Source organism: Tribolium madens, unplaced genomic scaffold (genome assembly GCF_015345945.1).
Source record: "Tribolium madens isolate multiple individuals breed KSU strain unplaced genomic scaffold, Tmad_KSU_1.1 Scaffold_7;HRSCAF=85;Tcas5.2_LG10, whole genome shotgun sequence".
Taxonomy (NCBI): domain Eukaryota; kingdom Metazoa; phylum Arthropoda; class Insecta; order Coleoptera; family Tenebrionidae; genus Tribolium; species Tribolium madens.
Genome location: NW_025401050.1, coordinates 8,511,935 through 8,528,207, shown reverse-complemented (window position 1 = coordinate 8,528,207; position 16,273 = coordinate 8,511,935). Strand labels below are relative to the sequence as shown.

Below are 16,273 nucleotides of genomic sequence, written 5' to 3'. Positions count from 1 at the left end.
ATTATAAGCACCTAATAATATATAAATTTATAAAGACAATTTAATAATCTTTTAAATGCAAAAACAATGAATAGGGTGTTCCGTTTATATATTTTAAGTTATTGAACTTTTAACAAACGCCTTCATTTTTTTATCTTTGCAAATGCAACACACTAAAAAAATTTTACAACCTTATAGCTTGTACTTTCTTCTTTTTTTTTCTACCTTTTTTTGCTGCAGTAAAAATATATTTCTAGATGTCTTAGTTTTTGTATAATAAATTTTTAAAACGTGCATGTTTTCGTCAAAAAAACCGCCTGATTTTTAAAACTAAGCAAAATCGACCAATAAAAGTTTAGCTTAAAAACGCTAAGAAACATATGGTGTTTTTTTAAAAAAACACAAGTTTGTATTGTAACTTAGTTTTGAGACAGCCCTGTATAGTTGAAAATAATTTTAGGCGATGGACTAGATTAGTATCTATCAATGACCTATATACAGGATGCGCCAGAACTCGCGTCCCAGAGAAAAATGCCATATAAGGTAAGATACTAGCAACATTTTATCTATAAAAATTTCGAAGCTATGAGGGTTTAAAGTTTGCACTTTGACTTTATTTATTTCTGTTGGAAAAATAATTTTCCAAGTTTTTTTTTGCTATAGGCTATTAAAAGAGGAAACAAGGAAGCTGTATCCTAAATTACAACTCTGTTCAATGTTATTTGTAGCTTTTATTGACAAAATTTTTGTCCCTTTACTAAATAATTGTAAAAAAACATATACAAGATCATCAGTATCCTTAAATAGATATAAAAAAATGTCAAATGTCAAAAAATAAATGTCAAAATTTTTTGACAGATAGAATTTTTTAAACATTTTTTTTCATGTTCCTGGTATCTTACCTTACTTGAATATTTTCTCTGGGGCGCGAGTCCTGGCGCACCCTAAATATTTTTTTTTAAATTTTACTAATTAAAGGTCACTAATGAACTTTTTCAATTCGCGGTAAGTGATATTTTCACCTGAGAATGACCACTTTATGCTTGAAACGCGTTGTGTTTAAAATAAAATGTTGGTGTGTTGGGATTCAAAATTGTGTTAGTGTTGAAAATCTACACTAATTTAAAACTTTATTCACATTCTAAACTAGTTATAGGTAAATTGTAATTTTAACTAGTTTACAATTTTTAATTGTAAACTAGTTATAGGTGAATTGTACGTATTTCAAAAATTTTCATGTAAAATAGTTAAAATCTTATCCGAAACGTTAATCAAAACCTATTGTAAAAAAACACGGATATTTCTGTTATTGTTTGTAACTAAAGCAGTAAAAGTGTGGACTCTATTATTTCAGCTTAATGACCCGCCCACATTTCGACTCCTTTTATTTATTTTCGTAACAGTATGTTGTACGCGACCGTTAAATACCGTGTAAAAATCGCGTAATTCCCAAATAAAAAACGTATGTTGTTCTCATTTATTTATGACAGTTTTCATAGAGGGTCGGTCTACATATCAGAAGCAGATTTTCCTCTTGATATATGACCATTTCGTTTCCTTTCTCTCATCCTTTTATACTAGCGTTATTACTCTTGTATAGATACATATTAAATCGGCAAAACAGCCTATTCTCTCTTTGCATTAAAAAAAAATAAGTGACGTGTTGACGGATAATTCGGATAAACATGTTCCTGTCTTTGCGATTAAATTTATGAGTGTGCGTTTTTCTTGTAAATCCGGTGCAAATGGAGAGCAACATGTGTGAGAAAAAAACGAAAGAAAATTTATTAGGGAGTATTACACACGAAAGGTAACATTTCAAGAAGATTCTCACCACACTGATACTGCAACACAACAAATCGACAATATAAATAAAGCATTGCTAATTTTAAAATTCAAATTTACAATTACAATATGTTCGGTTTCAAACCATACTCGCCCACTACAGCACGTTTTTTTTTTTTACCTGAAAATTCCCATTGCACTTTTTGTTGTAATTTTGTTAAAAAAAAATTATTCGTCCTTTTGATCAACAGAAGTTTTAAATTATGCATGACAACACCCAGAGATTCAAATTAAATTAATCTGTTACTAGGGAAGGTTTAAAATTTTTGTGCAAAACATACACAAAACTGCAAAGTAGAATGCTATTCAAAAAAATCTTTTTTAAATTCTCCAAACGAGTACAAAAATCTTCAAAACACATTTCTAATTACAAATTTTTCACTATCATTTATTCTATTCGATACGAAAGGGTTCATAAAGTGCGAAATTTTGGTGTTACTACTAAGACATTAAAACTGAGAAAATACGAAAACGTCATAATTTAATATTTTATTCTTCGACACTGTCAAAATTTACGGTTTTTCGTGTGTGTAAGGAAGTTTTGACAACTGATTGGCATTTCTCAATACAAAACGTCTAATTCGAAGAATAAAATGTTGTATTCAACTTGTTTTCGTGTAAATCAAACGCTTTACCACTCCGTGAAATAAAGCGTCCGATTTATACTCAAACTCAAAACAAATAAATAACTATAAACTAAATCTTTATTATTAAAACAATCACAACAAAAAATCTAGTAACAATATAATGAAAAATATTTCACAAAATTATCGAAATAACTGTCTGTATGAAGACTTTTGTGACTGACTGCACATATTTTTCTCATTTCAATAATTTTTCACAAATTTAAATTTATTCCTTAACTAACAATATTTTCCATCAGATGTATTTATGATTAATCAACCCATTCTTGAAGCAACAATTTAAACTTAAAGATAAATAGTAGTATATTATACTACTAGGAATAGAAAGCATTTATTTTCGGTTGAGTTCAAATGTTTGCAGTGCAAACTGGACGAAACACGAAAAAAACTTTTTGCTCCGAGTGATATATATAATTTTTTCTTCAAGTGCACAAAATGTATTTGATCCTTTTATTAGTAACAACCTTAACTTCACTTTTTAGAAACATAATATTGAAATAAGGAATGTAATATTAGTTACTTACTTACAACTGCAATATTGAATGAATAAACATTTTCAGAGTATAATCTTTCATAAGCAAATTCATAGATTTTCTGAAATTTAGCTGGGAGTAAAAGTGTACATTTAATTTTTCTTGAAACATTTTTCTCTTCGCTTTTCGAGTGTTTTCTTAATATTGCGAAAAACTGCAATCACATATTCTACATCAAAAAATTACACCAATAAAAAAAATAAAAATAAAAAAACACAACCATTAAGTGACGTGACCGTACGCACGCCACTAGTAAGGATCATAAAGCCTGTAAAATTTTATGAAAATAAGTCAAGTGGTTTCCGAGGAACTAATAAATAATAATAATTTTTATCATGAAATTTTATCACCCTGTAAATCCGTAAACCAAGCTTTCTAAGACTATTGTTTACTTGACAAATTAGTGTTGTTGTATGTAGAATAAGTGATTGCAATTTTTCGCAATATTATGAAAACACTCTGATAAACAGTAATATTGCAGCATAATAATTTAAAAAAAAATAGAAATAGTAAAATAACCATCAGTAAAATAGCTAATAGTGCCATTGTTATCGTATTTTAAAACCAGAAATCAAAACCAGACTCAACGTTAGTGACACAAATCAGATAATTAATTTTATAATAAATAATTTAATGCACAAATGTAAAAATAAATTTGCAGAAATCATAAACAACAACAAATATATTGCAGATATGTTTACTAAACATAAAAAATCTGTTTAGCTTAGTAAAGAAATAATTTCAAACTAAAGCACTACAGTCTTAAGTCTGAAATTTTTTAGAATTATCCTCAGTAACTTGGAAACATAGTGATTCTGTCAATATTCGATTAAATTGTTATTTGAAAATGTTATTTGCCCATTAGACTCTTCACTTCAATCTTGAAAAAGTGAATACAAATATTCATGAGGTTTTTATAAAACCTTTCACATTTTTTTAGTGTATTATCAATATTATCATACTTCAATCTTCTGTCAGTAAATACTTTAAGGAAAAACGCTTAGTGGTATACTTTTTGTTCACTCGGTATATATTGCAATAAAATAACCTAATAAAACAATCCCTCTACCACAAAAAAGTAAAAATCTTCAATTTACAATAGTGGCACTGTTTTTAGGAATTTCGATACAGAGGAAACACTTATGAGGTTTGCAGTGTTTGTGTGTAGTGCTTGATTAATATTGCGGAAGCACAACAGTCTGCGGGCAAGGTCGTCCTACCTGCAATGTAAATTTTCCGGAGGTTTCCGGTTACAAACCTCCAAAGCACCGTTTATGACTCTTTGATCCTTTTTCTTGAGTTAATCAATGCTTTGGTTTTATTTTATCGATGTTTAGAATCGTTTTCCAATGTTTCGTTGTTCGTAATTCCCTGACCTCACACCAAATTAATAAAAATTGCACGATTCCCTCCACAGTTTATAAATAATAAAGTTACAAGTAATCAACTTCTTGCTTGATCTTGAAACTTTATCGGGATTGAACTTTTCATCAGTGTGTTGCGTGGCAAAGAAAATAACCTCATCATAAGCTCGAAGCGAAAGATCGTGAATTTTATCTCACAAGTAATCCGACAACGCTTATTATTTTTGGGGCTACATCTGTAACTTTGTCCGAGAATGATCCTCGTCGGATTTAGACTTCTTCAAACAAAACGGAAAATTCATTCGTGGCACTTTTTTCACACTCGAAAAAATTTATTATTTCCTTTGGGAGTCACAAGCTATTGTTTTATAGAACGTTCGGTTAGTGTCGTAGGACTACTTTAAAAATTGTGGCATACATAAAATAGAATGTCCTGTTTTTGTATGATTTACGAGTGCAGCCTGACTCTGCACGAGGAAAACGTTAAAGGAATTATAGAATACATGAGCAGCACGAAACTTGTGCCGCAATCCGTTTTATCCTTCTTAGCTCGACAATACGTATGAATATAAATACGATTCTGAAGCTGCTTCCCATTAAAAAAAATTCGGTTACTTATCTCAGATTTTCCATATTTCTATTCAATTTCTTTTTGTATTCACAAGAGAGCCTTGCATGAGATCTCAACGAGATCTTGTAATAATGCACACCAAAATATTATTTTTAAGGAGAGGAAACCACTCTCGCCCTATTCAAATTCAAGTTTTCTCCTATACGCACAATGAGCAAAAATATAACCACAAAAAAATATTAACACAACACAAATTTAGACATAGCAGCATATTATTTAATTTTAATGTCTGATTTTTTAAATTATTGATTAATACAATTCCAGTAATAGTCACAAAAGCTTAAATTCTACTTTTCTCAAAAACTGCAAATATGGACGCCCATCGTTTTCCTCCTAAACCTTTCATATATTTATGTTTGTTTAAAAAATGCTTTTGAAATTATAGCGAAACTAAATTCCTGCAACCAGCAAAATAATGAAATACAAAAATATCAGAAGACATAGCAGCTCCATACAAATTGTTCAAATCAAAAAACGAAGTATAAAATTAATAAAAAAGGCAGAGATTGGGACATGGCAGTACAAAACAAATTGTTGATATCAATATTTAAAATTGAATTTGTCAAACGATTTTTTTAACATTATTTTTTTCCTAAAAATACCTGCCCTCAGCTAGGATTGGCAGTAAGAATTATCATTCGGATTTTATGTCTTTTCTCAGAACTTCTCTTAATGGCCAAACTAGACAAAAAGTTACATTTTATGTGTTCTGGGTCAACTATTTCGCAGTCGTACAATCTTAGATCGTTTCAGAAAAACAAAAACATGGACAACAACTTTATTTTTGTGACAGTTTAAATCAAATGTTATCACCATTTAAAATTACAACAAATACACTCTGGAGATTGTGCACATAATTTTAATGTAGTTTTGTTTAACCAATAAACAACAAAATGCTCTTAGGATCATGATTGCATTTTACTTGATTGCTAGTTTTTGAAACACGTCTTTACAATTTTACAAAATAAGAGAGGAATAAATTCAAAGAGGTTAAGTTTCCAGGTTTTGAATAAATGATGAACCGTTCGATACAAGAATGAACGTACAAGAAAATGGTGATATATTCCAAAGAAGAATACAACAAACCAATTGAATTTCACAACCGTAATTTACCTAAAATTCAATTAAATAAAAAGCCATTAAACCGATGAAAAAGCGATGCAAAACCCAAGATTTCTGTTGTATTTTATTGTACACGTAGCGGTATATAGGTCAGGGTTAGTAAACTACCATCGATTCTCTATGATTATAAAAATAAACCGTTCTTCATAACACACATAAATAATTTTATAGCAGTGGCTCTAAAAAACATTTTAGAGTTGTTCCACCTTTGATACAAACGATAAATTTTAGCAATTGAACTGTTTTTCTTGTTCGTTTTTAAACACTTCTAGCATAAAGAGTTTTAAACGGTGGCATATTTGGCCAGTCCGATATAAATAACCCCATCGTGACGGGTATTCAGTGCTAAATTAACACATGAACCCTCGTCAGCATCCTGTCTCCCGGTGGCGTAACGTTATGAAAGAGGGTGAGTTTCGCTATAAATACCGGGGATGCGGCGATATCGTCACCGTTTATTGTGAATATTTAGAGAACACTTAACTTGGCATAAATTTTACAAATGTTTAAAAACAAACTGAAGAAATCACCCAAGCCACAAATTTTGCTTGTTTCTTTGGGGCCGGAAATTTTGTTTTTTCTATGTTAAAATTTTGTCAAAATTCAAACTTTTATTTATCAAATTATTAAAAAAAAACTATTTGATAAAACAAAGTAACTATGTACTATAAAAATTTGGACGTTTTTAAAAAAATAATGTTGATTTTTTTTTTGTTTTTGAGTTTTGCAAAACTTTTACTTAATTTTTTCGAATAGCAACCTAACAGTCTGTTATTTATCTAAAATTTTGTTTGTAGCCATAATCGGTTAGGTTCTGCTCAATGAAAATATTTTCAAGATGACGGCACTTTCTGTTACACCGGAAGTGGATATTAACTTTGTTATTTTAAAGAAAAAGTTATGTTTTTTGCGTTTTTGAATTACTCAAGTGATTTTGAGAGAGTTTGCATTAGCCTTCCCTATACCTAAGTTTAACCGCTTTCAAAATATTTAGATTTAGATTTTTTGAACCTGAATCTTCCAACCCAAAAATTATACCATTTTTTATTGTGTTAAAACTGTATTTGGGTACACGAAAATAAAATTGATGTATTCATAGTTAGAAAAATAATTAACAAACCGCCAAAATGTAATGTTACGTTTAGGAAACTTCAAATACCTTTTAGTCAATGTTTCTAATTGAAACACCCCAATTTTTTCTTCACTAAATAAAGTTCTGCTTCAATCTGTGTTAACATTTCCTATACCTATGTTTGATAGTTTTTAAGTTATAGTAACTTCTTTTCATAATGTGAGAAATTCATTCATCCCTACATTAGCAAAAGTTGTCATAGAAATAAGAAAAAAATAGAATATCAAAGTTTAAATTTAAATTAAATAAATTAATTTGTATTTGTAATTAATTTGTAAAATAACTTGGAAATCATTAAATTTAGGTGTGGGGAATGTTAATATGGATCGATGCAGAATTAAATTCTTTTTCATTTAATGAAGAAAAAATTGGGGCTTTCTATAAAAAAAATCAGTTACGAGCATTTGAAATTTCCCAAACATAATCTTAAATTTTGGAGGTTTGTTAATTTTTTTCCGATTATAACTACACGAAAGAAAATCTTTCTTTTTCATATGCCTAAATGCGATATCAAAATAATTAAAAATGGTAGAGTTATCGATTTTTGGAGAAGAAGAGCACATTTAAAAAAAAAAAAAACAGAAAAGTCTAAATACTTCAAAAACGGTTAAGTTTAGGTATATAAAAATCTGATAAAAGCTCTTTCAAAATCACTTCAGTAATCCAAAAACGCAATAAAAACATAACTTTCTATTTCAATAAGGAAGTTGATACCCATTTCCGGTGAAATCTTGGAAATATTTTCAAGATCTAAACAGTTATGACTAACTATAATCAAAATTTTAGATAAATGTTACTGTTAGAATTTTCAACACTTCTAATGTGGGATTTAGCCGGAAAAGCCTGTATAATGTTTTGCAAATGCTATTCTACACTTTATTCAATTTTTATCGAAATAAAATTTTCTTATAACTTACAATTTTGAAAAAAATCGCATAACTCACAAACGAAACAAAATTTCATTCTCAAAACACGATCTTATTTTTTATAGCATTTTATTTTTTATTACGTAATTATGGTTTTCTAAAAACAAATAATAAAAAAACAGTTGGTGTCACACTTTTTGTTCACTTTCTATAGAATCTATGTACAGGTGCGCCAGATCTCGCGCCCCAGAATTTTTTTTTAAGTAAGATAAGATACCAGGAACATGGAAAAAATGTTTAATAAATTCTATCTATCAAAAAATTTTGACATTTATTTTTTGACATTTGACATTTTTTTATGACTATTTAATGATACTGATGATCTTGTTTTTTTCCATATATTTAGTAAAGGTACAAAAATTTTGCCAATAAAAGCCCAAATAACAGAGTTACAATTTAGGATACAGCTTCCTTGTTTCCTCTTTAAACTTTAAAACTTTAAACTTTAAAAAAAAAACTTTAAAATTTTTATAGATAACATTTTTTTAACATTTTTTCTATGTTCCTGATATCTTACCTTATATGGCATTTTTCTCTGGGGCACGAGTTCTGGCGCACCCTGTATATAAAAGAGTTCCGTGAGTGACTGACAGACAACGCACAGCCTAAACCACTGAAGCTAGAAAGATGAAATTTGGCAGATTGGTTTCTTAGAAGGTGTAGAGGTCCACTAAGAAAGGATTTTAAAAAAATCAACCTCTAAGGGGGTGAAATGAGGTGTAAACGTTTAAACAAAGATAGAAACAAAAAATTTCGAAGATATGTTCCTTAGCGGTTGTAAAGATGCACTAAGACGAGATTTTTCAAAAATCAGTTTTTAAGAGGGTGAAACGAGGTGTACATGTTTAAACGAAGATAGAAACATGAAATTTGGAAAATATTTTTCCCAGAGAGTAGAGAACTGCCCTAATCAGGCACTTATCAAAAACCAACCTATAACGGGATGAAATTAGGTGCAAACACCTAAACAAAAATATAAATTTAAAATTTTGAGATTTGAGGGTGCAGAAATGCACTAAGAAGACACTTTTTGAAAATTCGATGAAGTGAAGCGTTTATATATTTCGTCATTCTTTTAAAAATCGGGTTTCTGATGCTCCCGCGTTGTTTTGAGTTGATGAATCAAGAAAAAAATAGATAAACAGACTAACTTCACATTTCTTCTTTAAGAAACAACAAAAATTTATATCGAAAATCTACGTGGACGAAGTCACGGGTGCAAGCTAGTTGACAATAAATTTTAAAAAATTCTAAACTCTTATTATTTCCTTTTTGTCCCTTGCGATGTAACTCTCATTCATGATTATTTTGTGCTTTCGTCAATTTATTACCAAATGCGTCCAAAACCTCCTTTTTTAAATCTTCGTCTCCAAATTAAAGAAAAACAGCTGTTTTATTTGTTTAACTTTAATATACAGGATGTTCCGTCTAAACCCCACATTAGATTTCTACATTCCACATTAGATTTCTCCCAATATTTATTGGGAGTTGGAATAATGGTATTTATTTGAAAATTGGTACATACCCATAAACCATTAAGTCCTCCTAAATGACAATATTTTCAAGATGGCGGCGCTTCCGGTTATACCGGAAGTCGGCCTCAACTTTCTTATTTTAAATGGAAAGGTAAATTTTTTAGTGCGTTTTTGCATTAATCGGGTTATTTTAAGGGAGTCTTCATTAGCTTTCCCTATACCTAAAGTTAGCAGTTTTTGAAATATTTGGAGTTTTTAAAAATTTTTTGGATCTGCACCTTCCACTTTAAAAATCGGTAACTCTGCCATTTTTTAAGATTTTGAATTTGTTTTTTTTTTGCGTTTGAAAGAGAAAGCTTAGATCCTTTTTCTGGTGTTTTCAAATTTTGAAAAAAAATATAACATATCCCAAAATTTTAAGGTTACTTTTGTAATAATTCAAATACTCATAACTGAATTTTTTAAAATGAAATACCCCAATTTTTATTTTACTAAATAGAAGAGAATTTAATTGTGCATTGATTTGTATTAACATTCCCTATACTTAAATTTAATAATTTTCAAGTTATAGACTTTTCTAAGACTACAGAAAATTTATTACTAGCCACACCCGTTTTCACATAGTTTGCTATGGAAATCAAAAATGTCAAAAAAATTTATAAACAAACGTCAACAGTAAATTACTATTTGACAAATAGTGCCAATATATGAAGAAACAAAGTTATGCAAACTTAATTATTATTGATAGGTTCTACCATGCGATCATTATTTAAAGCTAACATGTGAGAAAAAATTATTTTTGTTTATTGAACGACATCATAATTTTGTTACATAAATACAAAATAAGTTAATTAAATCCAAGTTTGAGTAGCTTTGATTCTCCATATTTTGGTACTATTTGTCAAATAATAAGTCACCGTCGACGTTTATTGAGAAACAATTTTGACATTTTTGATTTTCATAGCAAACTATACGAAAACGTAATAGATTTTCGAGTCTTAACAAAAAGTCACCATAACTTGAAAATTATTAAATTTAGGTATAGGGAATGTTAATACAGATCGATGCAGAATTAAATTTTCTTCCATTTACTAAAATAAAAATTGGAGTATTTCATTTGCAAAAATTGAGTTATGGGTATTTGAATTATTACAAAAGTAACCTTAAAATTTTATGGTTTGTTAATTTTTTTTCAAAATTTGAAAACACCGGAAAAAAGATCTAAACTCTCTTTTTCAAACGCCAAAAAACGAATTTCGAAATTTTAAAAAATATCAGAGTAACCGATTTTTAAAGTGGAAGGTCCAAATATTTCAAAAACGGCTAAATTTAAGTATAGGGAAAGGTGATGAAAACTCCCTTAAAATAACCCGATTAATCCAAAAACGTAGTAAAAAATATAGCTTTCCATTTAAAATAAGAAAATTGAGACCGACTTCCGGTATAACCGGAAAATATTTTCATTTAGGAGGACTTAATGGTTTATGGCTATGTACCAATTTTGAAATAAATACGATGCATTATGACTCCCAATACTTTTAATGTGGGGTTTAGACGGAACAGCCCTGTATTGTGTTAAAAAATCTCTCACCTCGCTGTCGTTGCTGTGCAGCTTGAGCGAATACCCCGGCAGGAGATCCTTCCTCCTGTTGACGTCCTCCAGGGCCAAATTGGCGGCGGGCATGCACGCCTGTCCGCCCTGCCAGCCGCCCTTGCCATTGATGGGGAAGATACCGCCGATGTGCAAAACATTGTTATCGTCGGTCGGGGGTGGTGACACGCTCAAACACACGTGGAAAACTATTGCCGCGCCGATCCATTGTGGCCAGTACTACAACAAACAACAACAGCTGTTTGGTGGAAATGAGGATGCAAACGGTCTACAAATTACACACAAATATTTTCATAACAATATCAGGGTGCGAGTGACGACCGAAATTCCAGTCCAAAGCGAGAGATGACTAAAATTTTTTCGAAAATGTAAATTTTTAGCAGGTTTATGTTTAATTAAAGGATTTGCGAGATTGGTAATCAACAAATAATTTCCGTTTAAATTCAATGGATATCAAATGCAGAGATAATTAATTAATACCAGCATGTCCTAATTACTTACGTTAAAAATCGATAGTTGATTATAAGGATACAAAAGTGAATGATGCTTTTGACATAATGAAGTATAAATTTAATTTTGTTGAAAATCCAGTCCATATCACCTGATATTTTCTTAAATAGTTTGAATCGATTGAATAGATATTATACACATATTAGGTATGTACACTCAGTAAATTAGAAAATGTCGCAGCTGTAAACCATCTGCGAAAAGAAAGTAATAAGTGATTTTGCATTTAGTCTCAACATTTCTTTTAAGTAAATCTTGTCATGGGTATTATTTCGATAATAATAATTATTATAATTAAACGTGAGTAAAGTGTATGTTCCCAAATTGGGTTTACAAAAAAAAAAATTTCTTTGATTTTACGCCAACACTTCAAAGAAAAACATTTTTTGCTTCACCTGAAACGAGTAAATCTGTAATTAAAACGGCATTAATTTTGTTTCAGTGGAAAAGAAAGTAAATTTTCTCTTGATTGGCGGTTTTATTTTTTTGGCAAAAATGTAATTTTGATAATTAATTAATTTTTGTAACCAGTATTATCGGAATTATAACAACAATTTACCCTCTCACATCCTATTTATTATCAACTTTCATAAATGAACGGGAAGTAGGATTTTCAAAACGCAATTAATATTTAGCTATAATGAGAGCAAGAAATCTTTGAAGAATTTTATTGTTTTGCCGTTTATATTATTATTATTTCAGTATTTTTTAATTACTAATAGTATATTATGTTATCAAGGGTAAAAGTGATAGTTTATGTAGCAAAGATGACCGTTTATTTAGCCGAACGTAGAAAGGCAAATAATTCAACAGAGCCAAATAAACTCACTTTTACTCCAAATGACATACACTATTCTATCTGCAAATTAGCACGTAAATAAACAAAATAATCAAGATGATTTGTAAGTAATAAAATCTAATATAAAATAAAATAAATTCTAATATAAAATATTATAATTTGTGTTGAGTTTTTCGAAAGTGTATATCAATTAGTGCAGTTAGTAGTGCTGATGATCTACAATGTACAATACCGACAAAGAAAGAAGAAAAACACAACATCGACAAATGTAATTAATATCGTAGTAAAAGTAAAAACGCTTAAGCGCAAAAAACAGAATTTTTGACTCCATGCCTAAAAATTAAAACTTTTATTTGTGACATTTAGTAATAAAAGTGGTCACTCTTGTGACGTTTATTTATAAAAATGATTTTTTATTTCTCTCAAACATTGCTTTTTTCTCACAATTTAATTATTTAAAACAATTTAAATGTAAGACAGATATGCTTTGTTTAGTATTTTGCTTAAATGTAAAAGTGCATTTAGTTTTTAAAAAATTACTTCAGTTAAACTAAGAAAAAAGGTAAATATAATTTATTATTTGACACTAAATAATAGTTTGCAAGATTTTTAATTGTAGTAGTTACACTTCACCAAAAAGTTGCACTAACGGTGCAAGATTTACATTTTTGATGTACGACGTCGGAACTGTAAAACGTATAATAAATTTTTGACTAAATTATTTTCTATAAATTCGTTTACTAATCAATAAAACTGCTATGGTTTAAAGAAACCACGATGAAAGTTAAACTTTTTTTGGATCAATACACATCAATACATCAATACTACTGATCAAAACACACAAATACCGCGGAGCACTTGCACGAATGAGTAGGAATATAAATGCTACATGGTCATCTGATGCGAGCCATGAGCGCCGCCATATTGGCCTTGGCTGCTTTTTCGAGCGCCTTTCACTTTGCCCCTACTCCGCGACCGGTGGTAATGCGACATGCGATAGATAGACGAAAAATTTTGAGGCGATGAAATAAAAGTTTCACTTTAAAATAAAAAACATTTAATTTATTTTTGATGCAACTAAACTTATACTTTCGTAATACACACGACTGTTGTTCCATTTCCCTAATAGAATCCTTCAACACAATTGGCATCCTTCCTTTCATTGCTAATGCATAACCTCTCAATTGTCCTCCTAATAAAATTTCCACTACTTTATATAGAAATATTCAACAGGTTAGCCAAGAGATGTGCAATTCAAGTTAGAATTCGCTTGTAAATTCAATACGATCCCGCTACATTTACATTTGAAAATCGAATAAACATCATCCACAATGCACTTTCCACTTTTCCAGCCTCTAGTCCTTCAAAATTGCATCAAACAAATAACAAAACCCAATATTCCGCGGTTGCAACCTATTTGATCTGTGACTGGAACCGGCGACTTCATTTCAGTGAATGCTTTCGAAAACTACACTAAAGAAACCCCAAATCGAACGCTTTGCTTAAAAGGAAGTCTATCAAATCATAAACCTTTTCCTTGATAGTTTTCTTTCGGTTTTTCAGCCACATAAAATTCTCGACTAATTTACCAAAATTGAATCACAAGCCGAATAAGACTCAAACAGATTATAAAGTTGTGAGTTAATCGCCATAATATAATAAATTACCCGCTAAAGCCATCTTTAATTAAATTACTTTTTTCTAGTACAACTCTCTAGATTAGACCCGGTTTGATTAAATTTAAGCCGTAGCGTGGCTTCATTTCAGACGGCACAAATCAAGAAAATTACTCGAATAAAGATTTCTGCACAAAGTACTTGTACGTTTGTTATCTCGGTCGTAAAATCGATCGGATTGTAATCAAACCATAAAATAGACTTTTAGATTAGGTACATGACAAAGAATTGGACAAATCAACTCGAGCAAAATTTATTACAGATTACATTGTCGAAATGTAACAATAACAAATCGACTCACGGCATTTTTTTAAAGATGTTGGCAGTAATAACAGTATTTACACGCTAAACTAACTTATTTTTGAACTGTTGTAAAGACTCATAATAGAGTAAGCGTAGAACATATAGTCAATAAATGTGAAAACGGACGTTAAACAGATATAATCTAACAATTTATTGGTTTTTAAGTATCAAATAACTCTGACGTATCAATTAATGTTAAATGTCCATTAGAACTTAAATAGACATTAAACCAGTTTAAGTACGTACTTTTTACTATACTGCTGTTTTAGTCATCTATAGTAAAATTATCAGAAAAATAAACAACAAATCATTACTATTAGCTTCTGAATGTATTTATAATTTTTTTAAACAAACAAATAATTACATTCATATTTTTTAAAAATCTTTCATACCTAAAACACTGCAAAATCAAAAAAAAAAAATTACTAAAATTAAATGCATATATCAATTTCCTAAAAATAATAACCAGTTAGCAAACAAGCATGTTAAAAAATTTTCCTGAATATTTAAATAAATTTCTACATTCTCATGCCTTAACATTCATGAATTTGATTTTGCACTTTTTTTTAACATACGCATATTTTTTAAATAACTTTCAGTAAACTTTATTTAATATTTAGAGATATACAGTGTGTCCCCGGAAAGATAAAATGACTTTTGTAAAGTACACAAAATTTTTATTTTTTGTGGTTCAGCCTTGCTTGGTCAAAGACTAATTTTAGTTTTAAAAATCAAGTATGCCATAAAGATTTCCAAAAAAGAGTAAAGTGCCTTTTGAGTTGAAAATACAACAATAAGTTACTAGAATCAACATTTAGGCCCAAACATTTAGTATACCAAATTCAAAATCATTGGCCAACTATATTTTTTAATTTTTTTGTGTTTATTAATTTACCAATCAAACAATTTTGTCTTTAACAGTTCTTTATTATGAATAAACAAAAATTATGTTTAGAATATTAGTATTAAATAAATATTTGATGTGCTAATAAAAAGCAACTAGTTAGCCGATTATTTTAAAATTTGGTATAGAGGCCTAAAAGTTGCTTCTAAACAACTTCTTAATGACTTTTTGTCGTATTTGCCTCATAAAAGGCACTTTATTTTACAGAAAAATTATTTTTTTTAATTTCCAAGATATACATTCTGACTTGATTTTTCAAAACAATGTCAGAAATTAATCTTTATCCAAGCAAAAACTGAAAATTTACATCAATTTTTTTTTATCATTTACAAAAATCGTTTCACCTAACCGAGGACAAACTGTATAAAATAAAAAAGTCTCTCGGTATGTTTTACAAAGTAAATCAATATATTCAATTGATCACAAAACAAACAACTCTAAATTTTTAGCTGCTAAAATTATTTCCAAGTATTAAAGAGAAAATTAGGTAATAAACACCTATCCGTTTCCTTCTAACTAAAATCTGTTTATCTTACTAGACAAACTATTAAAAAAAATTAAAACAGTTTTTAAATCTCCAAAATTATACGAGTATTTGAAATCTCTAAAGTTAAGTTAAAAAAACATCTAATTTTTTATTACTTCAGTTAAAATACGACCTGAATTATCCGAATCCACGATTATCCGACTCTCCAGCAATCCTAACCACTTTTTTATTCTAATAATCCCAACATTTTTTAATGTTTTCGGAAAAAGAGAAATGTAAAAAAACTATTTTTTGCGAGAACTTTTGTATTGTTAAAATAAACATTTTTGAAAAA

At 29.3% G+C, this 16,273-nt stretch overlaps 1 protein-coding gene across 2 annotated transcripts in view; it reads right to left on the bottom strand.

Moving 5' to 3' along the window:
- Window positions 1-16,273, bottom strand: part of LOC123010241 (gamma-aminobutyric acid type B receptor subunit 1) — a 175,769-nt gene that overhangs the window by 75,558 nt on the left and 83,938 nt on the right. For both annotated transcript variants that reach the window (XM_044406957.1, XM_044406958.1), the window contains exon 2: window positions 11,243-11,482. In XM_044406957.1, coding sequence (XP_044262892.1) covers window positions 11,243-11,482 — 240 coding nt within the window. The remainder of the gene's footprint in view (window positions 1-11,242; window positions 11,483-16,273) is intronic.